This window comes from Saccoglossus kowalevskii, chromosome 1 (genome assembly GCF_978046115.1).
Source record: "Saccoglossus kowalevskii chromosome 1, keSacKowa6.1, whole genome shotgun sequence".
Lineage (NCBI taxonomy): Eukaryota > Metazoa > Hemichordata > Enteropneusta > Harrimaniidae > Saccoglossus > Saccoglossus kowalevskii.
Window position 1 is genome coordinate 45,192,899 of NC_140641.1, and position 27,806 is coordinate 45,220,704.

The 27,806-nt window shown below is 37.1% G+C and overlaps 1 protein-coding gene across 2 annotated transcripts in view; it reads left to right on the forward strand.

The window, feature by feature from the left end:
* The window catches only part of LOC100366761 (transcription factor Dp-1-like), a 49,431-nt gene that overhangs the window by 19,202 nt on the left and 2,423 nt on the right, over positions 1-27,806 (forward strand). The window contains exons 3-9 of one of the 2 annotated variants that reach the window (XM_085502530.1): positions 6,684-6,756; positions 9,705-9,823; positions 10,253-10,419; positions 16,361-16,526; positions 18,801-19,013; positions 19,173-19,324; positions 21,150-21,316. In XM_085502530.1, the coding sequence (XP_085358656.1) occupies positions 6,684-6,756; positions 9,705-9,823; positions 10,253-10,419; positions 16,361-16,526; positions 18,801-19,013; positions 19,173-19,324; positions 21,150-21,316 (1,057 nt within the window). The remainder of the gene's footprint in view (positions 1-6,683; positions 6,757-9,704; positions 9,824-10,252; positions 10,420-16,360; positions 16,527-18,800; positions 19,014-19,172; positions 19,325-21,149; positions 21,317-27,806) is intronic. The other variant, XM_085502538.1, reaches the window with a different exon arrangement.

A 27,806-nucleotide genomic window follows, 5' to 3' on the forward strand; every position in this document is an offset into this window, starting at 1 on the left:
CTCTCAGATTTGTTCATTTTGTAATGATATCTTTAGTTCTCTAATTTTAATGAATATTTTTGTCATTTTTGGTAAAAAGTGATATTTTCAACTTCTTGTTAAAAACCATAAGTCCAATTGCTTTGATATTACATATATAGGTACTACATGTGGACCACTCTCAAATTTGTTCATTTTGTAATGATATCTTTAATTCTCTAATTTTGGTGAATATTTTTGTCATTTTTGGTAAAAAGTGATATTTTCTTCTTGTTAAAAACCACAATCATTTATGGTGAAAAATGATATTTTTGAATTCTTGTAGAAAACAGCAAGTCCCATTGCATTGATACTATCCATATTGTTCATTTTCTAATATCTTCTGTTCTTTAATTGAAATGTGCATTGCTAACAGCAGAGCTATCTCAGCCGAGATCAAGACCCATTGCAGTATCCTAGCAACACCTCATGGTCTGAAAGATACATCAATGGCTGTACTTAACACTTGCACCCATGCTGCCTGCTGTTTTTAACTGAGGAGTTGTGTTTTCTAATTCTGTTTTTAGCTCCGCTGTCGACTTTGTCGAGCGGAGCTTATCATATGAGTGATTGTCCGTCGTCGTCGTCCGTGTCAATGTTTTACTTTTTCGACTTCTTCTTGAAAACTACAAGCCTGAATGCTTTGATACTTGGTGTATATGTACCTTGGGTAGACCTCTCTTAGGTTTGTTCATTTCATGTTGATATCTTCAATTCTCTAATTTTGGTGAATATTTTTGTCATTTTTGGTAAAAAGTGATATTTTCAACTTCTTGTTAAAAACCGCAAGTGCAATTGCTTTGATATTACATATATAGGTACTACATGTGGACCACTCTCAAATTTGTTCATTTTGTAATGATATCTTTAATTCTCTAATTTTGGTGAATATTTTTGTCATTTTTGGTAAAAAGTGATATTTTCTTCTTGTTAAAAACCACAATCATTTATGGTGAAAAATGATATTTTTGAATTCTTGTTGAAAACAGCAAGTCCCATTGCATTGATACTATCCATATTGTTCATTTTCTAATATCTTCTGTTCTTTAATTGAAATGTGCATTGCTAACAGCAGAGCTATCTCAGCCGAGATCAAGACCCATTGCAGTATCCTAGCAACACCTCATGGTCTGAAAGATACATCAATGGCTGTACTTAACACTTGCACCCATGCTGCCTGCTGTTTTTAACTGAGGAGTTGTGTTTTCTAATTCTGTTTTTAGCTCCGCTGTCGACTTTGTCGAGCGGAGCTTATCATATGAGTGATTGTCCGTCGTCGTCGTCCGTGTCAATGTTTTACTTTTTCGACTTCTTCTTGAAAACTACAAGCCTGAATGCTTTGATACTTGGTGTATATGTACCTTGGGTAGACCTCTCTTAGGTTTGTTCATTTCATGTTGATATCTTCAATTCTCTAATTAGTCCCCGTTCGGACGCAGTCCGAAAACGGGGACTTATGTTTTGCCCTGTGTGCGTCCGTGCGTCCGTGCGTCCGTGATCACCTGTATCTCGAACATGCATGGACCGATTAAGTTCAAACTTCACTCATACATCACACATTATATGGGACATATGCACATGCATTTTTTTCATGATCCGATTAACGATAGCCGAATAGCGGCCATTTTAAGGCCGAAAATGCATCAAAATCGCACATTTTCACCATTCCGGACCCGGATCTCAGTTATGCATGGACGGATTTTGTTCAAATTTGGTACATACATTAAACATAATAGGACCTTGATGCACGTCTTTTTTTTTTTTGGATCGGGTTCGAAATGGCCGACTGGCGGCCATTTTGTTTTAAAGAATTCAGTTCTGGATCCGTATCTGAGACATGCTTGGATTGATCGAGTTCAAACTTCACACACACAAGGTACATCATGTCACAAATATGTATGTGCATTTGTTTCATGATCTCATTAACGATAGCCAAATGGCGGCCGCTTTAAGGCCGAAAATGCATTGAAATCGCACATTTTCACCATTCCGGACCCGGATCTCAGTTATGCATGGACGGATTTCATTCAAATTTGGTACATACATTAAACATAATAGGACCTTGATGCACGTCATTTTTTTTTTCAGATCAAGTTCGAAATAGCCGACTGGCGGCCATTTTGTTTTAAAGAATTCAGTTCTGGATCCGTATCCGAGACATGTCTGGATTGATCAAGTTCAAACTTCACACACACAAGGTACATCATGTCACAAATATGTATGTGCATTTGTTTCATGATCTCATTAACGATAGCCGAATAGCGGCCATTTTAAGGCCGAAAATGCATCAAAATCGCACATTTTCACCATTCCGGACCCGGATCTCAGTTATGCATGGACGGATTTTGTTCAAATTTGGTACATACATTAAACATAATAGGACCTTGATGCATGTCATTTTTTTTTTTGGATCGGGTTCGAAATGGCCGACTGGCGGCCATTTTGTTTTAAAGAATTCAGTTCTGGATCCGTATCTGAGACATGCTTGGATTGATCGAGTTCAAACTTCACACACACAAGGTACATCATGTCACAAATATGTATGTGCATTTGTTTCATGATCTCATTAACGATAGCCAAATGGCGGCCGCTTTAAGGCCGAAAATGCATTGAAATCGCACATTTTCACCATTCCAGACCCGGATCTCAGTTATGCATGGACGGATTTCATTCAAATTTGGTACATACATTAAACATAATAGGACCTTGATGCACGTCATTTTTTTTTTCGAATCAAGTTCGAAATAGCCGACTGGCGGCCATTTTGTTTTAAAGAATTCAGTTCTGGATCCGTATCCGAGACATGTCTGGATTGATCAAGTTCAAACTTCACACACACAAGGTACATCATGTCACAAATATGTATGTGCATTTGTTTCATGATCTCATTAACGATAGCCAAATGGGGGCCGCTTTAAGGCCGAAAATGCATTGAAATCGCACATTTTCACCATTCCGGACCCGTATCTCAGTTATGCATCGATGGATTTTGTTCAAATTTGGTACATACATTAAACATAATAGGACCTTGATGCACGTCTTTTTTTTTTTCGGATCAAGTTCGAAATGGCCGACTGGCGGCCATTTTGTTAAAGAATTCAGTTCTGGATTCGTATCCAAGACATGTCTGGATTGATCAAGTTCAAACTTCACACACACATGGTACATCATGTCACAAATAGATATGTGCATTTGTTTCATGATCTGCTTAACAATAGCGGAATGATGGCCATTTTAAGGCCGAAAATGCATCAAAATCACGTATTTTCACAATTCCAGAACCGGATCTCAGTCATGCATGGATGGATTTTGTTCAGATTTAGCACAATGTGTTGTACATATGCAGGTGCATTTCGGTCATGATCTGCTTTGAATGTATATGTCACTCAAATATGAACGGAACGGGGACGTGTCATTGACAATGACTTGTTTTGGTGAATATTTTTGTCATTTTTGGTAAAAAGTGATATTTTCAACTTCTTGTTAAAAACCGCAAGTGCAATTGCTTTGATATTACATATATAGGTACTACATGTGGACCTCTCTCAGATTTGTTCATTTTGTAATGATATCTTTAATTCTCTAATTTTGGTGAATATTTTTGTAATTTTTGGTAAAAAGTGATATTTTCGACTTCTTGTTAAAAACCGCAAGTGCAATTGCGTTGATATTACATATATAGGTACTACATGTGGACCTCTCTCAGATTTGTTCATTTTGTAATGATATCTTTAATTCTCTAATTTTGGTGAATATTTTTGTCATTTTTGGTAAAAAGTGATATTTTCAACTTCTTGTTAAAAACCGCAAGTGCAATTGCTTTGATATTACATATATAGGTACTACATGTGGACCTCTCTCAGATGTGTTCATTTTGTAATGATATCTTTAATTCTCTAATTTTGGTGAATATTTTTATCATTTTTGGTAAAAAGTGATATTTTCGACTTCTTGTTAAAAACCACAAGTCCGATTGCTTTGATATTACATATATAGGTACTACATGTGGACCTCTCTCAGATTTGTTCATTTTGTGATGTTGTCTTCAATTCTCTAATTTTCGTGAATATTTTTGTAATTTTTGGTAAAAAGTGATATTTTCGACTTCTTGTTAAAAACCAATAATTCAATTGCTTTGATATTATATATTTAGATACTACATGTAGACCTTTCTCAGATTTGTTCATTTCGTGATGATATCTTGGATTCTATAATTTTGGTGAATATTTTTGTCATATTTGGTAAAAAGTGATATTTTCGACTTCTTGTTAAAAACCACAGTCATTTATGGTGAAAAATGATATTTTTGAATTCTTGTTGAAAACAGCAAGTCCGACTGCTTTGATACTATACATATTGTTCATTTTCTGATGATGTCTTCAGTTCTTTAATTGAAATGTGCATTTCTAACAGCGGAGCTATCTCAGCCGATAGGCTGCTTGTCTGTCTATCCAATGTCGTTTTGGGAGGGGAGGGGGTTACATTGATATGGCCATTATAAAGTTTATATATAGTGCCAGCCATCTTTATTCTACCAAGATATGACTTCAATGTCATGAACTATTAAACATACCTGGACTTGGCTATATGATACTATGTCATGAACACCGGATCTGATTGGTACTTTGGTAATCTGAAGGCACCTAATTTTAAGCCCAAAATATCAAAAAAATGCCTCAAAATGATTGAGAAAATACTGAAAGAAATGAAGGGATTCAGGTGGGACATTGCAGCAATTACCTTCATATCCTCCACAAATTTTAAGCCCTGGTACAAATCTGTGCATGTTAATTAAGTCATTTGCCTCATAATTAATCAGGTTTACCATGTTCATTGTGTGTCATTGCATCTGTTTAAACAAATACTTTGAAACTTGCTGCATGGTTGTTGTTTGTGTACATCTATTAACAGCTATGTGCTTATTAGCTCCGCTGTCGACTTTGTCGAGCGGAGCTTATCATATGAGTGATTGTCCGTCGTCGTTCGTCCGTCGTCCGTGTCAATGTTTTACTTTTTCGACTTCTTCTTGAAAACTACAAGCCTAAATGCTTTGATACTTGGTGTATATGTACCTTGGGTAGACCTCTCTTAGGTTTGTTCATTTCATGTTGATATCTTTAATTCTCTAATTTTGGTGAATATTTTTGTCATTTTTGGTAAAAACTGATATTTTCGACTTCTTGTTAAAAACCGCAAGTGCAATTGCTTTGATACTACATATATAGGTACTACATGTGGATCTCTCTCAGATTTGTTCATTTCGTGATATCTTTAATTCTCTAATTTTGGTGAATATTTTTGTAATTTTTGGTAAAAACTGATATTTTCGACTTCTTGTTAAAAACCGCAAGTGCAAATGCTTTGATATTACATATATAGGTACTACATGTGGACCTCTCTCAGATTTGTTCATTTTGTAATGATATCTTTAATTCTCTAATTTTGGTGAATATTTTTGTCATTTTTGGTAAAAACTGATATTTTCGACTTCTTGTTAAAAATCGCAAGTCCAATTGCTTTGATACTACATATATATGTACTACATGTGGACCTCTCTCAGATTTGTTTATTTCGTGATGATATCTTCAATTCTCTAATTTTGGTGAATATTTTTGTCATTTTTGGTAAAAAGTGATATTTTTGACTTCTTGTTAAAAACCGCAAGTCCGATTGCTTTGATATTACATATATAGGTACTACATGTGGACCTCTCTCAGATTTGTTCATTTTGTGATGATATCTTCAATTCTCTAATTTTGGTGAATATTTTTGTCATTTTTGGTAAAAAGTGATATTTTCGACTTCTTGTTGAAAACTGTAAGTCCGATTGCTTTGATATTACATATATAGGTACTACATGTGGACCTCTCTCAAATTTGTTCGTTTTGTGATGATATCTTCAATTCTCTAATTAATTTATTTTGGTGAATATTTTTGTAATTTTTGGTAAAAAGTGATATTTTCGACTTCTTGTTAAAAACTGTAAGTCCGATTGCTTTGATACTATTCATATTGTTCATTTTCTAATGATGTCTTCAGTTCTTTAATTGAAATGTGCATTGCTAACAGCGGAGCTATCTCAGCCGATAGGCTGCTTGTTTTTATAATGTTATACATATGCTCCAAATTTGTTTGTGGATCCCATTTAAAATAGTCAACTGGCAGTCGTATTCAACCCCAATATTGTTTATACATGTAGAGCATTATTAGTTTGGACAAAGTGAATTGATTGCCATGTGTAAGTTACCACCTGTGTCTCTGACATGCTTCGACCAATCATATTCAAACCTCACACATGCATCATACAACTTGAGATACATGTTCATTTCTTTCATGATTGGCTTCTAAAGTCATCACTTTGTTTGACAGATCGTACTCAAAATGGCCAACTGGTAGCCATATTGTTTTAGCCACATCTCTGACATTCTCTAACTGTTCAAAATTTATATATTTCTTAAGCTTGAGAACTCACAGTGACTATGTAGTGCAATTTTTGGTCAGAATGGTTCACACCTATTTTTAGATATTTATTGCATTGTTTCAGGAATTTTGCCATGCAGAGAAATAATTTATTATTTAATCTAGATTCTCAATGGGCAAAGTAAGCTTGAAAGTTAAGTTATGACGTAACTGTACTGTATATCCCTAATCTGTCTTGTTCATAGGTTGGTCTGATTGATACAAATGGTACATTAGCAGATTACAATAAAGAACAAACAAATCCACAGACTGTGAGAGGTAAGCATAGAGTGTTGGCTTAAGGTAGAGATGCACTTTATTTGTGAATTTCAATCAAAAATAGTTTTTTTCGTTTTTTATATAGATTTTTATCTAAAGAACATTCTGTGAAAATTTGACCAATGAATTCTTATTGGAACACTGTTAAAATTGCTGTTTATTTTCTGGTTAAAAATAAAAAACACTCACACGTGGCAATGTTTATGTCCAATTGCCTAATTTGCATGAGTAACCAAATAACAAGACCTTTGATTGACAATATGCAAATCGAGATTGTACGGGTCATAGTTCATTCAATTCACGCGCATGTGCAATTATTCTCAAATCAGTTCTCGCTCGCTAGCAAACCAAACATTATATTTCCTCAGCGTTTTTTCTAAATTTTTATCATTACATTATGCGTAGTGTGAAAAGAAAGAGAGGTAGAAAGAAGATTCAGATGATTTCTATGTCGGAAGAGGCAAAAGCTACACTGAAGGCATCAGCCCACCGAACGAAAAACAAATCGATGTGAGCGTCCAAACATGACTTTCCCTGAAGGCATGAATCCGAGTTTCTGATTGACTGAGAGATTTTATTTTTAAATAATTGTTCTCAAAAAATAAACTGAGCATGTGAAGAATAATTTAACATTGTTTACAGTGATAACTGCTCATAGTCGAAACGAAGCTTACCCATTCACGCTAGTCACAATAAACATCATACTCTTGAATAGGCGTCAATGACTACGGTAAAACGTAAGACTCTATTTTAGGCATCAGGAATGATTGAAATGTCCGAAAATGACGCCAAAATACACCTTAAAAGTCCCATTTTATTTTTTTTCTAAATCCCATCCCGAATTTACGGCAGAATCTGGTCCCTCAAATAAGGGACACGTGAGCTTTGATTCTAACCGGATATATTGCACTGGGTCGGGGAGATACAAACTTTTGTGTATCTTTTGTCCAATGGGTACCTGTATTTCGATCATTCGCGAGTTTTGCTCGATGGTGCGAGACAGCTTTGTTTGCAACCGGACGAACTCCGTTTAATTCAACGAAGCAAACAACTGACAATGCTAAAATAAATTGCAAAGGTACGCTAAAATTAATTGAAAACAACAAAATAATTTCAATGAAAAATAAATCACAGAGAGAGGTAACTTGATACATTACGCATTACGGTAACAACTCTTTTGACGCGCTGACCGCTTCTCCACGTCTGATGTTTTGTTTTCCTTGTCATAATACTTACTGATTGATGATTTTGTTTTGATTTTTGAGTTTTTTGCTTTTTCCGTGAAAAATGGGGAAGTTTACATCAATTTGACGGACATTCCATTTTTTTAAACTAACGAAGCACACTGTTTAGCACTCCCATTTTTTTCATTTGCCGATTTCTATTCAGAAAAATTCGACCGCTCGAAAATGCACCTTAATTTTGCACTCTTAAAACATGTCAGATTTCCAACACAAATTATTTAAAACCGGTCGAAATTTTAAAACTTTTACGTTAGGAGCTGGAGCTATCTTCTTGCAGGCGACCGTCGCCGGTAGTACAACAGCATGTTTTGTACGTACATCCGTGCGCTGATTGTCTGCGACTGTCTTAGAAAATCCCTGAATAAGGCGTTGCCAAAATCGGAAAAAATAAAAAAATAAAAAAATGCCTCCTTAAAAAACGAACAGAATTCAAATATTTCTTTTAACAAATATGTTGCAGTGGGAAAAATGGGATTGGAAACGATGAACAAAACTTCTGTGCCTCGCGTTTCGATTCTAGGATTACCCGATTATTCATTATTGTGCGTTCGCTTCCTGGAGTTGGTTCTCAATACTACATAAACATCATCATGGATAAATAATTTAATATCCCACTTTGTACTCTTCACGGCTCTGAAATTCTCGTAGATTTTTAATTGAAAATACATCGAAGAGAAGCCATGATGTTTTGATCGTGAAGGTCACCTTCCTAGGACCGCCCCCTGTTTAATAATTCATGAGATGACGTCATATTTACTGGGCATTGCCACGTGTTTTTACCGACCCCATCAAAACACTGGTATGAATGACGTGTTTCTGATTTATATATTCAAGAGCAGTTGTTCTGGTCCAACGATTTTACATAAAATGTCTATGTCTATACGTTAACTTTCAATTTCAATAGTCTAGAAAGTATGACAAAGTATGACAAAGCAGTAATTCCCGGTTTAACGTGCAAATATGCAAATTAGCCATTTTCTCGTCTTCTATTTTTGGTGAATTCTTGGGTTTTAAATTAAAATAGCTGATAGACGCTTTGGCCATTTGCCTCGATATTTTCACACATTATTGACAAGGTGTTCCCCCTTCAAAATGCGTCCGGACAGTTTATTACGGCGAGTGGAACAAAAATAACAAGTCCGCAATTAACATGAATATATAAATTATGCAAAAATAGAAAAGAGTGAACTTAGAGGTCATGCTGTGCGACTTTGAAAGCCGTTAGAGAGATGAGTGGACGCATTTGAATTAGTAGTATACCAAGCTATCCAGTGATGTAATTTTACCCACAAACGGACTTGAAGTTTTTAAGCTAATTTTTTTTAAACCACTTTTGTCCAAAAAAGCATATTTTTGACCCAAAATCAAAAACGCATTCTGGATATTTAAAATAAAGACAAGTTTTACAAAGTTTGTATATTAAGCTTTCAGAAAATATATAACATGTTGGATATATAATACCATCTTCATTGTCTAATTACTCAATTAAAAAGCAAGCTAAATAAACTGCATCTCTACCTTAAAAGTCCTGATGGCTGTTCGTGCAATTGCAGTTGTCATATCAAAATGTGTTTGCTACTAACTACTAAATTGTTACTCCATAGGTAATCACTATTTTGTGGCATTGCAGTTGTCGTCTGAATTTTTATGTTAATTTTAAAAAAATATCTTATGCTTCCTGTAAGTATTCACTTCTATTCTTAGTAGGGCTTGTTCCGACAGTTGCTGGAATTTCATTATCACCAAAATCGCCTATAAAAACAGAACCTCATATCAAAGCACTACAAGTTGCCCAGCAACCAAACACTCCTGTTTCACCTGTGGTAAGTTTAATTACAGTTTTGAGCGTTGTTGAAAATTGCAACAAGTATTGGCGAATGACTACTGTATATAACAGTTCAAAGATTGACCATTGACCTGCTTGCTGCAGTATTTAAGGGTTGATCTTCCAATGTCAAATGTACACTCACCATTGATATTATTAAACACATATTGAGCAAGCCATGTAAAGAAGGATTTTGAGAATACTAGGGTGTAATTGAAGAAAAATTTAGTGTGTATTGCTTCTAACACAGTTCAATGGCATTGAGGAAAATTGACTTGATTGATACAATGATATTTTAAGGGAAGGGGGAGGGTAGAGGGTTTAATCAATGACAGCTGTTTTTTACCCAAAGATATGCATGTAACAAAATTAAACTGAATGATATGTGATATCGGTGACTAACTCTTATTACTTGTATACTTTTCAGATATTAGGTACACCACAGAGGACGCAGTCTACACCAATCTTAACAAACAGTCCCAAAACACCACATCGTCAAGTTTTCCATGTACCGATAGGTCTTGTGGAGTCACCGACATGGTCAGGTTCAAGAAAAAGAACCCATGAATTCATTGAATCAGATTTTTCAGACAGGTTTGTATTTTTACCTTGTCTGTAGATGGAAGGTGGAAGGGAAAGGTATATTAAAGGAAATATTTCTGTCCGGCGTTGTCATCGACGCTAATAATTGTTATTGTGTGCACAGTAACTTTACTAATTCTATTCCAAACTTTATTCCAAACCTTATTCATCAGTATAAAGTCTTCCCTTAGTATGAACAACAGATGTCCTGTATGAAAATATGCAAACATTGAGAAAAATCTGACTGTTTCTATTTGACTGATCACTGGTGATACACATTCAAAGGTCACTGATCTCGGTGGAAATATGCATTGTTGTATGTGTTCAATGAAGCAAATCATTTATCTTGTAATACTTTCGTTGGTAATGTATCTCCCAGATCCCATGGGAATACTTGACTAGGTTTCAAAACCAACTCATAGAGAGAGTTGTTGCACAGTCTGATACACCTTTGCAAACCTACCAATAAAATCTTTACAGAAAACAAGATGTCAGAAAATCAATATAAGCACTCCTATGAATTGGGTGCTAAACTTTTGATCAAGATTTGAAGCCAATAGAAAATCTGTTTAGTCCAAAGTTATCAAATGAAAAACAATACATAAAAAATACTCAAAAAAACAAAATGTTACATCCACATTTTGAAAAGAAAATTGTACTCAAAAATATGTATTCTGTATTTGACAAACAGTTCATTCGACAAATGAAAATTCACAGGAATTTGTTTCAACTACCATACTTATCCGGGTAAGAGCCCATCCTCCACTTTTGACACAATAAAGAAGTTGAGGTCATATTCGGGCACACGCCCAAGGGGTCTTTTTCTATACAAAAAATAGAAGAAAAAAACTAATTTCTATTCATTGACTGTGGTTGTATTAACAGTTTACTTTCTTGAAGTCTGTCGTGATGCTTATAAAAATTCTTTAAATATAATTGTTAATTGCGTAAAACAAGGGGTGAACGCGAAATAGCTGTGACAGCTTTCTCCCTTCAGGGCAGTACGTTCACTGCTGTGTTTTTTTTCAGAATCATTACAGTCAGCAAGTCTATAAAAATATATATTAAAGCAGAAACGGTAGTTCTCTTTTTGAAATATGTCGTGGCCCTAAAAAGGGCCAGCCTTTTGGTTTGTGCTTCCTTAGAAACGATTCAAGCAAATCGTATAAGGAGAGCCGCTAAGCAAGTGTCGCACTCGTTTGGCTTTAGCGTCGTCGACAATGAAACCAATGTTGCAATATTGTAGCAACCCGTACCTGGGAGAGTGGTTGAAATTACGTTATTTTGGCTTTATAAAATATTTGGTAGCGGCTTGCGAATCCATAACGAGCCAGCAATTTTGCAGTGTCATGCCGAAGACTGCCAACTTTTTTACCATCTTTCATCACCGCTATTGCATTTCTGTCATGAAAACTATTCTTCTGTTGTTGGATAAATAAAAACTTCCTGTTTCAAGTCCACCGCGATATCCATATAGTGAGACATTCCAACCGCCGGAACTTGCTGAATGATAACTTTCACCGTGATTGATAAGCGTCAAGTCGAGAAAGCAATGTCACGATTTGACCTTTATGATGAAATACTAGTAGTGATGTCATTCTTATCCAATCCGTAAAGCAAATGCATAAAGGTCAAAGATGATTGCTAGACTGTAAACAAAAGCATCGTGTGCCATCGCAGCAGAGCGCCCCCATTTTCTTGTCTCTTTATTGTGATTAGACATGAATGAAAAGTGCCAAGCTGACAGACTGCGAAATCTGTAGATTAAAAGTGCTAAGTCCAAATTGTGTGGGACGATATCGACGAACTTCAGGAAGAAGTTGTAGGGATTTTGTTCGACGCCTACAGTGATGCCTACTTGGACTTTGAGGGTTTTGAGTTTGACGAAGTTGGCAATGAACGTACAAATAAAGATCCGAGATGTTTTTTCAAACAGCTATGAATTTGTATAATTTTTACAGTGTAAATTTGTAAATTATTATTGATCTTGTATGAAAGTTGAAGTTTGTCAAGACCGGAAATCATTTTACGCCGTTTAACCCCTGACATTTTAATTAGTCCCTGTTCGAACGCAGTTTGAATACGGGGACTGATGTTTTGACCTCCGTGTATCCGTGCGTGCGTGTGTCCGTGCGCGCGTCCTGTATCTTAGAGATGCCTGGACCAATCACAAAAAATCCTAAAAATCAAGCATTTCTCAGCTGTTTACAGATGGATTTTGTTCAAACTTGGTATATATACATTAGACATTATGGGACCTTGATGCAAATAATTTTGTTAAGATAAGATTCAAAATGGCCGACTGGCGGCTATTTTGTATTAATGAAGGTGCCATATCTCTGACTTGCTTTCGCTGATTATGTTCAAATTTTAAATATTCATTATACATCATGTAATAGATAGACAGATACATTTGTATATTGGTTTGACGATTCTATTCAAAATGGCCACCACAATCATCAAATATCAAGCATTTCTGGCATTTATGGATGGATTTCGTTCAAACTTCGTACATATATTAGACATTACAAGTTCCTGATGCACATCATTTATTTTTCAGATCGGATTCAAAATGGCTGTCTGGCGGCCATTTTGTTTTAATGAATGGGCTTCTAGACCCATATCTCCGACTTGTTTTGACTGATAATATTTTCAAATTTAAAATATTCATTATACATCATGTCATAGATAAACAGTTATATTGGTTTGACTATCCTATCCAAAATGGCCGAATGGTGGTCATTTTTGTGCTAAAAAATCATCAAATATCAAGCATTTATGGGTGGATTCAGTTCAGACTTGGTACATACATTAGACATTACGGGTTCCTGATGCACGTCATTTTATTTTTCAGATTGGATTCAAAATGGCTGACTGGCACCATTTTGTTTTAATGATTGGGCTTCTAGAGCCATATCTCTTAAATGCTTTGACTGATTAGTCCCCGTTCGGATGCAGTCCGAAAACGGGGACTTATGTTTTGCCCTGTATCCGTGCGTCCGTGATCACCTGTATCTCGAACATGCATGGACCGATTAAGTTCAAACTTCACTCATACATCACACATTATATGGGACATATGCACATGCATTTTTTTCATGATCCGATTAACGATAGCCGAATAGCGGCCATTTTAAGGCCGAAAATGCATCAAAATCGCACATTTTCACCATTCCGGACCCGGATCTCAGTTATGCATGGACGGATTTTGTTCAAATTTGGTACATACATTAAACATAATAGGACCTTGATGCACGTCATTTTTTTTTTGGATCGGGTTCGAAATGGCCGACTGGCGGCCATTTTGTTTTAAAGAATTCAGTTCTGGATCCGTATCCGAGACATGTCTGGATTGATCGAGTTCAAACTTCACACACACAAGGTACAGCATGTCACAAATATGTATGTGCATTTGTTTCGTGATCTCATTAACGATAGCCAAATGGCGGCCGCTTTAAGGCCGAAAATGCATTGAAATCGCACATTTTCACCATTCCGGACCCGGATCTCAGTTATGCATGGACGGATTTCATTCAAATTTGGTACATACATTAAAAATAATAGGACCTTGATGCACGTCTTTTTTTTTTTTGGATCAAGTTCGAAATAGCCGACTGGCGGCCATTTTGTTTTAAAGAATTCAGTACTGGATCCGTATCCGAGACATGTCTGGATTGATCAAGTTCAAACTTCACACACACAAGGTACATCATGTCACAAATACGTATGTGCATTTGTTTCATGATCTCATTAACGATAGCCAAATGGGGGCCGCTTTAAGGCCAAAAATGCATTGAAATCGCACATTTTCACCATTCCGGACCCGTATCTCAGTTATGCATGGACGGATTTCGTTCAAATTTGGTACATACATTAAACATAATAGGACCTTGATGCACGTCATTTTTTTTTTTCGGATCAAGTTCGAAATGGCTGACTGGCGGCCATTTTGTTTTAAAGAATTCAATTCTGGATCCGTATTCGAGACATGTCTGGATTGATCAAGTTCAAACTTCACACACACAAGGTACATCATGTCACAAATATGTATGTGCATTTGTTTCATGATCCCATTAACGATAGCCAAATGGCGGCCGCTTTAAGGCCGAAAATGCATTGAAATCGCACATTTTCACCATTCTGAACCCGGATCTCAGTTATGCATGGACGGATTTCGTTCAAATTTGGTACTTACATTAAACATAATAGGACCTTGATGCACGTCATTTTTTTTCCTGGATCAAGTTCGAAATGGCCGACTGGCGGCCATTTTCTTAAAGAATTCAGTTCTGGATCCGTATCCAAGACATGTCTGGATTGATCAAGTTCAAACTTCACACACACATGGTGCATCATGTCACAAATAGATATGTGCATTTGTTTCATGATCCGCTTAACAATAGCTGAATGATGGCCATTTTAAGACCGAAAATGCATTAAAATCACGTATTTTCACAATTCCGGAACCAGATCTCAGTCATGCATGGATGGATTTTGTTCAGATTTAGTACAATGTGTTGTACATATGCAGGTGCATTTCGGTCATGATCTGCTTTGAATGTATATGTCACTCAAATATGAACGGAACGGGGACGTGTCATTGACAATGACTTGTAATGTTAAAAAATCATATTCCTGACATGGTTATATTCCAGCTATATTACTATAAACAAAACTATATATCTTAAATTTGATAACTAACAGGGACTGTGCCATGCATGGCTTGTTCGTATTATGCGTGTTTGACGGCGGGGAAATCCTAATTCAAATGATTTCTCACTGTCGATTTATATTATTTCTGGTTTATTTGTCACATTATAAGCAATACATTCATTTTGTTTTACTTCTAATGTTGCATATGTTCATTTATTTCCGTTGCATGTTTTCGTTTGCCGTTCTATTCCCTGCCGCAGTTCGATCTGCGTGTTGTCAATTTTCGTTTTTTTGCCGGGGATCTCCTGGAAAACTCCCACCCCTATTTTTTGGCAATTTTCCATGTTCAGGATCCTGGGCTTATACCCAGATAAATATGGTATTAGAACAGAATGATAGAGTTTTACTAATTTAAAAAAGCACTTCAAAAACAAAGATTGCAGTGTTTGAAGATGTAGATTCTCAGGAGGCAACAGTACTGTTGACTTCTCTCTCACTGGACACCAACTAACTATTTAAGTTGATTTGCATACAAAACAGAGCGTCAACCAAGCTCGGTCAAACACAAGCACCTGCAGACCTTAACCAAGGTTCCCCCAAAGTCGCATTCGTTAGTGAATGAATCTCAGCCAGTGGATTGGCCTTCCCATTGAGTCTGTGGCACACTTACCCAGGGTAGGGGTTGACCCTTTTGATGTTCTGCCTAAGGTAGGATTTGAACTTGGGTCTATCGGTAGCTTGCAACATGTTATTCATAGAGAGTGTTGTTTTTTTCTCTCTAATAATACAGTAGTCACACAATGAATATAATAAGGCAGTTCATATTTGTCTCAGTGAATCATTAATTTTTGAAAGACACCTGTACAAAATACTTTGGCAAAAGCCAGCTAAGATTTTCTGTTGTTTTGCATGTTTTATAAATCTATTCATGTCTAAATGCAGCACTTTTTTTCTGAGATAAGACATTTGTTTTTATACTAAAATATCTGAATTACTTTGAATAATACTGGAAATTATGTCCCTTAAAATAATTAAACAAATTAGACACCAGTGTTTTTGTAAGATATTTACATCTATCAAGGACATATGGTAGACTACTTTCCTACTGCTGTTTCAATCCTAAAATTATGACAATTCATATTGAAACAAACTATGATAAAGGAAATAATATTATACAACAAAGGGCAAGGTTACCAGAGTTCAACTATGTTTAAATTTATTTTAGACCCCTCTCCCCACTCCTAAATACATTCACTTATGTGCATCATTCACTTAAAAATATAAAAAAAAAATTTTTCAGTGCAAAAAAGAAGAAGGGTGAAAAGGGAGGTAAAGGACTTAGGCATTTTTCAATGAAAGTTTGTGAAAAAGTTCAGAAGAAAGGTGTGACATCTTATAATGAAGTAGCCGATGAATTAGTTGGAGAATTTAGTGACCCCACAAGGATCATGTCACCCACAGATCAGGTAATGTACCCAATGACACCTACCATTAGCACGTCATCAACGGATCAGATAAGATACCTAGTGATCCCTTTACAACTAGCACATCACCCACAGATATAACATACCCAGTGACACCTACCACTAGCATGTCACTCACAGATCTGGTAACATACCCAGTGATCTCTCTACAACTAGCACATCACCCACATATTAGGTAACGTACCCAGTGACACCACTATCATGTCACCCACAGATCAGGTAACATACCCAGTGATCCCTCTACAACTAGCATGTCGCCCACAGATCAGGTAACATACTCAGTGATCCCTCTACAACTATCATGTCACCCACGGAACAGGTGACATACCCAGTGACACCTACCACTAGCATGTCACTCACCGATCTGGTAACATACCCAGTGATCCCTCTAAAATTAGCATGTCACCCACAGATCAGGTAACATACCCAGTGATCCCTCTACAACTAGCATGTCGCCCACAGATCAGGTAACATTCTCAGTGATCTCTATACAACTAGCATGTCACCCACGGAACAGGTGACATACCCAGTGACATCTACCACTAGCATGTCACCCACAGATCAGGAAACATACTCAGTGACACCTACCACTAGCATGTCACCCACAGATCAGGTAACATTCTCGGTGATCCCTCTACAACTAGCATGTCGCCCACAGATCAGGTAACACATACCCAATGATCCCTCTACAACTAGCATGTCACCTTCAGATGAGGTAACATACCTAATGACACCATGACACCTACATTTAGCATGTCACCCACAGATCAGGTAACATACCCAGTGACCCCTACAACTAGCATGTCACCCACAGATCAGGTAACACACTCAGTGATCCCTCTACAACTAGCATGTCGCCCACAGATCAGGTAACATACCCAGTGATCCCTCTACAATTAGCATGTCACCCACAGATCAGGTAACATACCCAGTGACCCCTACAACTAGCATGTCACCCACAGATCAGGTAACACACTCAGTGATCCCTCTACAACTAGCATGTCGCCCACAGATCAGGTAACATACCCAGTGATCCCTCTACATTTAGCATGTCACCCACAGATCAGGTAACATACCCAGTGACCCCTACAACTAGCATGTCACCCACAGATCAGGTAACACACTCAGTGATCCCTCTACAACTAGCATGTCGCCCACAAATCAGGTAACATACCCAGTGATCCCTCTACAATTAGCATGTCACCCACAGATCAGGTAACATACCTAATGACACCTACAATTAGCACGTCGCCCACAGATCAGGTAACATACCCAGTGATCCCTCTACAATTAGCATGTCACCCACAGATCAGGTAACACATACCCAGTGATCCCACTACAATTAGCATGTCACCCACAGATCAGGTAACATACTCAGTGATCCCTCTACAATTAGCATGTCACCCACAGATCAGGTAACATACCCAGTGATCCCTCTACAATTAGCATGTCACCCACAGATCAGGTAACATACTCAGTGATCCCTCTACAACTAGCATGTCACCCACAGATCAGGTAACACATACCCAGTGATCCCTCTACAACTAGCATGTCACCCTTAGATGAGGTAACATACCTAATGACACCTACATTTAGCATGTCACCCACAGATCAGGTAACATACCCAGTGACCCCTACAACTAGCATGTCACCCACAGATCAGGTAACATACTTAGTGATCCCTCTACAACTAGCATGTCACCCTCAGATGAGGTAACATACCTAATGACACCATGACACCTACAATTAGCATGTCGCCCACAGATCAGGTAACATACCCAGTGATCCCTCTACAATTAGCATGTCACCCACAGATCAGGTAACATACCTCATGACACCTACAATTAGCATGTCGCCCACAGATCAGGTAACATACCCAGTGATCCCTCTACAATTAGCATGTCACCCACAGATCAGGTAACATACCTCATGACACCTACAATTAGCATGTCGCCCACAGATCAGGTAACATACCCAGTGATCCCTCTACAATTAGCATGTCACCCACAGATCAGGTAACAAAGTCAGTGATCCCTCTACAATTAGCATGTCACCCACAGATCAGGTAACAAAGTCAGTGATCCCTCTACAACTAGCATGTCACCCACAGATCAGGTAACATACCTAGTGATCCCTCTACAACAAGCATGTCACCCTCATATGAGGTAACATACCCGGTGATCCCTCTACAATTAGCATGTCACCCACTGATCACTTAAGTGTAACATCTATATGTTGGCTTTTTTGTCATACTAGGCATATGATCAGAAAAACATCCGGAGACGAGTTTACGACGCTTTAAATGTTCTGATGGCTATGAACATTATTTCAAAAGAAAAAAAAGAAATTCGGTGGATTGGCTTGCCAACAAATTCAGCTCAGGAATGTGCTAATTTGGAATTAGAAAAGAAACAGAAAGAAGACAGAATAAGACAGAAGACACAACAATTACAAGAACTCATTTTACAGGTACCAAAGAGAGTAAATGTTAAATTACTGTGTTTCTTAATGAATTGCATTCGGCTCTGCACAATAAAATGGTTGACCAGATAAAATATATATTTATAGAAAATAAACAATTGCATATTGTACTTTTGTTTTCTCACCACTGCATATGATTGTCTGCAGCAAATTGCCTTCAAGAACCTTGTACAAAGGAATAAAGTTATGGAGAAGACAAGTACTGGTCCTCCCACACAGAATTCAGCCATACATCTACCGTTTATAATTGTAAATACCAGTAAAAAGACTGTTATTGACTGCAGCATCTCAAATGATAAGTAAGTTGTTCATGTCTCTTCTTTGCCCTGTCACATGTCACAAGTTTTAATCCCCTTATTATCTCCAGTGACCACCTGGACCTGTATTCAGTCTACAAGAGTATATTCATTCATCATCTAAATACAGTTACATAACAATAAATTCATTTTCGGAAACAAAAATCATTTCCAATCCACCTTAGAATTATCTTTCTTTGACATGACATGCAGGCAACATCCTTCTGTTACAGCGCCTCATTTGGTAAATATTGTCTCCAGCTAGGGTGCCTTCTTCTTGACCTAGAGAATTTGACCTCTTTGTAATTGAGACAGTTTTTGCTGTCAAAAACACTGGAAGTCAGAATGGAACTAGGAGGCAATTTGTAATCAGGTTGTGGTTAATAATAAGATGTTAACGGTACAAGTACAGTCAAACCTATTATCCAAACACCGATTATCTGAATTACGGATTATCTGAACTATTATTGAAGTCCCATGTGTATTTTACTGGCCGACCATTCATGGAACTGGACTGTATTTTCAAGTGCCCTTGTTTGTAAACAAAATATTTGGGCATCCCGCAAATACACGTTCCTAGAAAAGTGTTCTTGTCACCTCTTTGTTTTGACGAACTTGCTAAGTTACGTCTTTTGTTTACCATGATTAACGTGGTGTTACAGACACACACTTGATCATCGCGTGTTTAGCACAACCGAGTCGGACAGTCATTCATTCACTCATGGGTTCTTTGCTTTGCGTGAATAAAAAAATCACAGATAAAAATGATTGATGTGCAAAATGATTTAAAACTCTAACATTTGCTGGAGTACTTATCTATGCTTATATCCACGCTATTTTAACCAGTTCATCTATGAATAGAAAATGTACACCACTAACCATCGAGCAGAAGAAATGACCTGATAAGGGAGAAAAAACTGCAAAGCTGGTGAGAGAATACAACAACAGGCGAACAACAGTTTCAGATATTAAAAAAGCATGACAAACAATCGAGAAATTTATAAGTCACAGTACTACAGCGAGCGCTCTAAAAAAAAAGTCTATGAAACCATCAGATCACACCGTATTAAATGGATGATTACAATGATTCAAAGATCAGCATGACATTAGAAAACTCAGTGTGTCTGTATACGACCGTGATGTCAAAGAATATCGTCAGCAACTGCAAGTTATATTTCAAGAAGGAAATTATGAACTTGAATGATGAGAGTTTTGGCGTGCTTTGCCAGACATTTCCAGTGAAATATAAATCACAAAACGAGGCTTGGATGACTTATGATTTATTTTCATCATGGTTTCTGAACGAATTTGTACCGGTGGTGCGATCACATTTAGGATGGGACTCCCACAGCTTGTTGACAATACCAGTTCACACAGTATGAAGGGCAGCCAATTAGAATCACCAGATGGTAACAGTGTTGCATTTTGCCACCAAACACAACATCTAAGTTGCAACCACTAGATCAAGGATTCATCGCAATCATGGGAAATCATTACTGTCCAAACATGCTACGTGCCATTGTTTATGACAACATTAAAGACAAGAATTTGAAGAAATAGTCAAAACATTTACGGACGCATTGTTTATGATCACCAATTCATGAATTCTTATCAATCCATCGATCGTGGTGGGGTATTGGTACAACGGACTTGATGTTGGCGATCATCCAGTGTCATTAATTTTACGTTAATTTAACGTTCAGATCGTTTAATGCACCATCAATTAACCAAACAAATACGTCACCACCCCCTGTGTTCAGATAATCAAGGTTTGACTGTACATCATGAATTACACATGACAACTGATGACTTGTCTGTATCATTGCAGGTTTGAATATTTATTTAACTTTGATAATACTTTTGAAATCCATGATGATATTGAGGTTCTTAAACGTATGGGTATGGCTTATGGTTTGGAAGCTGGAAAATGTAGTGAAGATGATTTGAAAACTGCCAGAACTATGGTACCCAAAGCTCTGGAACCATATGTATTGGGTGAGTAGGTGTATTCATTAGTGAGAAAGGAATCAGTAGACTATTTTATTGGGTTGATAGGTACCTGCAGGCACATTCAACAGTGAGAAGGGAACCAGTAGGCTATTTTTATTGGGTTGATAGGTACCTGTAGGCACATTCATCAGTGAGAAGGGAACCAGTAGGCTATTTTTATTGGGTTGATAGGTACCTGCAGGCACATTCATCAGTGAGAAGGGAACCAGTAGGCTATTTTTATTGGGTTGAATGATACCTGCAGGCACATTGTCGAGCGGAGCTTATCATATGAGTGATTGTCCGTCGTCGTCGTCCGTGTCAATGTTTTACTTTTTTGACTTCTTCTTCAAAACTACAAGCCTGAATGCTTTGATACTTGGTGTATATGTACCTTGGGTAGACCTCTCTTAGGTTTGTTCATTTCATGTTGATATCTTCAATTCTCTAATTTTGGTGAATATTTTTGTCATTTTTGGTAAAAAGTGATATTTTCGACTTCTTGTTAAAAACCACAAGTGCAATTGCTTTGATATTACATATATAGGTACTACATGTGGACCTCTCTCAGATTTGTTCATTTTGTAATGATATCTTCGATTCTATAATTTTGGTGAATATTTTTGTCATTTTTGGTAAAAAGTGATATTTTCGACTTCTTGTAAAAAACCAATAGTCTGATTGCTTTGATATTACATCTATAGGTACTACATGTGGACCTCTCTCAGATTTGTTCATTTCGTGATGATATCTTCGATTCTATAATTTTGGTGAATATTTTTGTCATTTTTGGTAAAAAGTGATATTTTCGACTTCTTGTAAAAAACCAATAGTCTGATTGCTTTGATATTACATATATAGGTACTACATGTGGACTTCTCTCAGATTTGTTCATTTTGTGATGATATCTTCAATTCTCTAATTTTGGTGAATATTTTTGTCATTTTTGGTAAAAAGTGATATTTTCGACTTCTTGTTAAAAACTGCAAGTCCGATTGCTTTGATACTATACATATTGTTCATTTTCTAATGATGTCTTCAGTTCTTTAATTGAAATGTGCATTGCTAACAGCGGAGCTATCTCAGCCGATAGGCTGCTTGTTATTGGGTTGATAGGTACCTGCAGGCACATTCATCAGTGAGAAGGGAACCAGTAGGCTATTTTTATTGGGTTGATAGGTACCTGCAGGCACATTCATCAGTGAGAAGGGAACCAGTAGGCTATTTTTATTGGGTTGATAGGTACCTGCAGGCACATTCATCAGTGAGAAGGGAACCGGGAGGCTATTTTATTGGGTTGAATGGTACCTGCAGGCATATTCATCAGTGAGAAGGGAACCAGTAGGCTATTTTATTGGGTTGAATGATACCTGCAGGCGCATTCATTGGTGAGAAGGGAACCAGTAGGCTATTTTTAGCTCCGCTGTTGACTTTGTCAAGCGGAGCTTATCATATGAGTGATTGTCCGTCTGTGTCCGTCGTCCGTGTCAATGTTTTACTTTTTCGACTTCTTCTTGAAAACTACAAGCCTGAATGCTTTGATACTTGGTGTATATGTACCTTGGGTAGACCTCTCTCAGATTTGTTCATTTCATGATCATATCTTCAATTCTCTAATTTTGGTGAATATTTTTGTCATTTTTGGTAAAAAGTGATATTTTTGACTTCTTGTTAAAAACCGCAAGTCCAATTGCTTTGATATTACATATATAGGTACTACATGTGGACCTCTCTCAGATTTGTTCATTTTGTAATGATATCTTTAGTTCTCTAATTTTGGTGAATATTTTTGTCACTTTTGGTAAAGAGTTATATTTTCGACTTCTTGTTAAAAACTGCAAGTCCAATTGCTTTGATATTACATATATAGGTACTACATGTGGACCTCTCTCTGATTTGTTCATTTTGTAATGATATCTTTAATTCTCCAATTTTGGTGAATATTTTTGTCATTTTTGGTAAAAAGTGATATTTTCGACTTCTTGTTAAAAACGACAAGTCCAATTGCTTTGATATTATTACATATATAGGTACTACATGTGGACCTCTCTCAGATTTGTTCATTTTGTAATGATATCTTTAATTATCTACAGTAATTTTGGTGAATATTTTTGTCATTTTTGTTAAAAAGTGATATTTTCTTCTTGTTAAAAACCACAATCATTTATGGTGAAAAATGATATTTTTGAATTTTTGTTGAAAACAGCAAGTCCCATTGCATTGATACTATGCATATTGTTCATTTTCTAATGATATCTTCTGTTCTATAATTGAAATGTGCATTGCAAACAGCGGAGCTATCTCAGCCGAGAGGCTGCTTGTTATTGGGTTGATAGGTACATGCAGGCACATTCATCAGTGAGAAGGGAACCAGTAGGCTATTTTTATTGGGTTGATAGGTACCTGCAGGCACATTCATCAGTGAGAAGGGAACCGGGAGGCTATTTTATTGGGTTGAATGGTAACTGCAGGCATATTCATCAGTGAGAAGGGAACCAGTAGGCTATTTTTATTGGGTTGAATGGTACATGCAGGCACATTCATCAGTGAGAAAGGGAACCAGTAGGCTATTTTTATTGGGTTGATAGGTACCTGCAGGCACATTCATTGGTGAGAAAGGAACCAGTAGGCTATTTTATTGGGTTGATAGGTACCTGCAGGCACATTCATCAGTGAGAAGGGAACCGGGAGGCTATTTTATTGGGTTGAATGGTAACTGCAGGCACATTCATCAGTGAGAAGGGAACCAGTAGGCTATTTTTATTGGGTTGATAGGTACCTGCAGGCACATTCATCAGTGAGAAGGGAACCAGTAGGCTATTTTTATTGGGTTGATAGGTACCTGCAGGCACATTCATCAGTGAGAAGGGAACCGGGAGGCTATTTTATTGGGTTGAATGGTAACTGCAGGCATATTCATCAGTGAGAAGGGAACCAGTAGGCTATTTTTATTGGGTTGATAGGTACCTGCAGGCACATTTATTGGTGAGAAAGGAACCAGTAGGCTATTTTTATTGGGTTGATAGGTACCTGCAGGCACATTCATCAGTGAGAAGGGAACCAGTAGGCTATTTTTATTGGGTTGATAGGTACCTGCAGGCACATTCATCAGTGAGAAGGGAACCAGTAGGCTATTTTTATTCGGTTGATATCGTATTACCCCGGGCACGCGACCAGGGGCCTGAACATACAAAATCGGGAAAAATTGGGGGTGGGCGCTTACCCGACACCACCCCAAAAAAGATTTTAAAAAGTTGTTTTTGTGATCGTATGATAAGGTCAAATAAAGGAATGCTTTCGTACACTTTGTACACGAACTTATTTCTTGATTTATGCGAGGTTTCAATAAACGTGAGCACTCAGTCAAGAACTGTGGGAACATAGGGTCGAATTTCATGAATAAAACTTGTTTTATGTCAGCGAATGAAGTTGTATTACTCACTGAAATTGGCTACAAAGTATGGTAAGTATTGTAATCAATGCACGGTTACTTTTTTAGTACCGATAACCGTGATCAGTGCAAGTCGAAACGGCCGGGAGAAACTACTGCTTGTAATCCAAGATGGCGATGACCTCATTAGCATAATTTTGTTCGTGCACGTATTGATACATCGCATCGTAATTACTGAAGAATAGCAGACAGGGTTATGAAACAAATAAACCTTTTATTACTGATGTGAAATATTTACAAACTATTGTGAATACATAAACATATCCAAATGGCGATACATAAAAAAACAGACTGAAAATAAACTCTGGTCGACCTCATTAACATGATTTATTCACGCACCCACACACGTGACAAAATTACAAAAATAACGATGATGCAACAAGTTCCCATCGTCGGCATGCCTCATTATGGTTATCGTAATGGACTTGAGGTCGGCAAAATGTTTTTTCTTCAACGACAGAAAAATAATCCACATGCTGTGATGAAGGATGGAAAGAAATTAGCAAGTTTACGACGTGATGTCTCAAAAGTGCTAGCTCTCGTTATGGATTCACAGTCAGTGAAATGCTACATTTTGAAACCAAAGCTAAGTGCTTCAAACCCCCGGTTCAAACCACTCACCAAGGTATGGATCGTTGCAATATTGGATTCATCGTGAATGAAGAGAAAGCAGAACGTGTGCGCCACATGCTGTGTGGTTCATCTTACGTCGTTAAGTTCCAATGAGTTTTTACGTAAAAACACAAACAAAACGGCCCTTTTCAGGGCCACCACACACTCCAAAAAGAGAACTACCATAACAAACACACTATTTAAATAAATTGAACGCGTTCGTTTTTGACTAATAAAACTTTTTTGTTGACCCTGTTCTTGGCTAAAAATCACCCTGGGCATTTAACCGAGGATGTCCCCAACATGTAACTTTTGTGAAAACAGGGGGTGGGCGCTTGCCCAGGGAGGGGCGCGTGCCCGGGGTAATACGGTAGGTACCTGCAGGCATATTCATTAGTGAGAAGGAAACCAGTAGGCTATTTTTATTGGGTTGATAGGTACCTGCAGGCACATTCATCAGTGAGAAGGGAACCAGTAGGCTATTTTTATTGGGTTGATAGGTACCTGCAGGCACATTCATCAGTGAGAAGGGAACCAGTAGGCTATTTTTATTGGGTTGATAGGTACTTGCAGGCACATTCATCAGTGAGAAGGGAACCAGTAGGCTATTTTATTGGGTTGATAGGTACCTGCAGGCATATTCATTAGTGAGAAAGGAACCAGTAGGCTATTTTTATTGGGTTGATAGGTACTTGCAGGCACATTCATCAGTGAGAAGGGAACCAGTAGGCTATTTTATTGGGTTGATAGGTACCTGCAGGCACATTCAACAGTGAGAAGGGAACCAGTAGGCTATTTTATTGGGTTGAATGATACCTGCAGGCACATTCATTGGTGAGAAAGGAACCAGTAGGCTATTTTTACCTTGCCCGTACCATCAAAGATGGAAGGGAAAGGTATATTAAGGGAAAAATTTTGTCCGGCGTTGTCGTCGTCGTCGTTGTTGTTGTCGTCGTTAATAATTGTTATTGTGTGCATAATAACTTTACTAATTCTATTCCAAACTTTATCAAACTTGGTCACCTTATTCATCAGTATAAAGTCTTCCCTGAGTTTGAACAACAGATGTCCTGTATGAAAATATCATGCAAAAATTGAGAAAATCTGATAAAATATTTTGACTGTTTCTACTTGATCACTGGTGATACACATCAAAGGTCACTGATCTCAGTGGAAATATGCATTGTTGTATGTGTTCAATGAAGCAAATCATTTATCTTGTAATAATATCCTTGGTAATGTATCTCAGAATCCCATACTGGGTTTCAAAACCAACTCATGGAGAGATTGCACAGTCTGATACACATTTGCAAACCTACCAATAAAATCTTTACAGAAAACAAGATGTCAGAAAATCAATATAAGCACTCCTATGAACTGGGTGCCTAACTTTGATCAAGATCTGAAGCTAATAGAAAATCTGTTTAGTTCAAAGTTATCAAATCAAAAACAATACATAAAAAATACATTAAAAGCAAAACATTTCATCCACATTTTAAAAAGAAAATTATTCTAAAATATATGTATTCTGTATTTGACAAACAGTTCATTCGACAAATGAAAACTCGCAGGAATATGTTTCAGCTATTAGAACAGAATGATAGAGTTTTTATAATACTAGTTTAAAAACGCACTTCAAAGATTGCAGTGTTTGAAGATGTAGATTCTCAGGAGGCAACAGTACTGTTGACTTCTCCCTCCACTGGACACCAACTATTTAAGTTGATTTGCATACAAAGCAGAGCTTGCAACATGATAGCTATTCATAAATGGTGTTTTTTTCCTTTTCATATAATACAGTAGTCACACAATGAGGCAGTTCATATTTGTCTCAGTGAATCATTCATTTTTGACAGACACCTGTACAAAATACTTGGACTAAAGCCAGCTAAATTTTTCTGTTATCTTGCATGTTTTATGAATCTATTCACATCTAAATGCAGCACTTTTTTTTTGCAATGAGACATTTGTTTTTATTCTAAAATATCTGAATTACTTTGAATAAAGCTGGAAATTATGTTCCTTAAAATAATTAAACAAATAAGGCATCAATGTTTTTGTAAGATATTTACATCTTTTAAGGACATTCGGTAGACTGATTCCCCACTGTTGGTTCAACCCCAAAACTTGTTTGTATTCAAAATTAATTATGACAATGCATATTTATATTGAAACAAACTATGATAAAGGGAATTATATAACAAAGGGCAAGGCCACCAGAGTTCAACTATGTTATTGGGTTGATAGGTACTTGCAGGCACATTCATCAGTGAGAAGGGAACCAGTAGCCTATTTTTATTGGGTTGAATGGTACCTGCAGGCACATTCATCAGTGAGAAGGGAATCAGTAGGCTATTTTATTGGGTTGAATGGTACCTGCAGGCACATTCATCAGTGAGAAAGGGAACCAGTAGGCTATTTTTATTGGGTTGA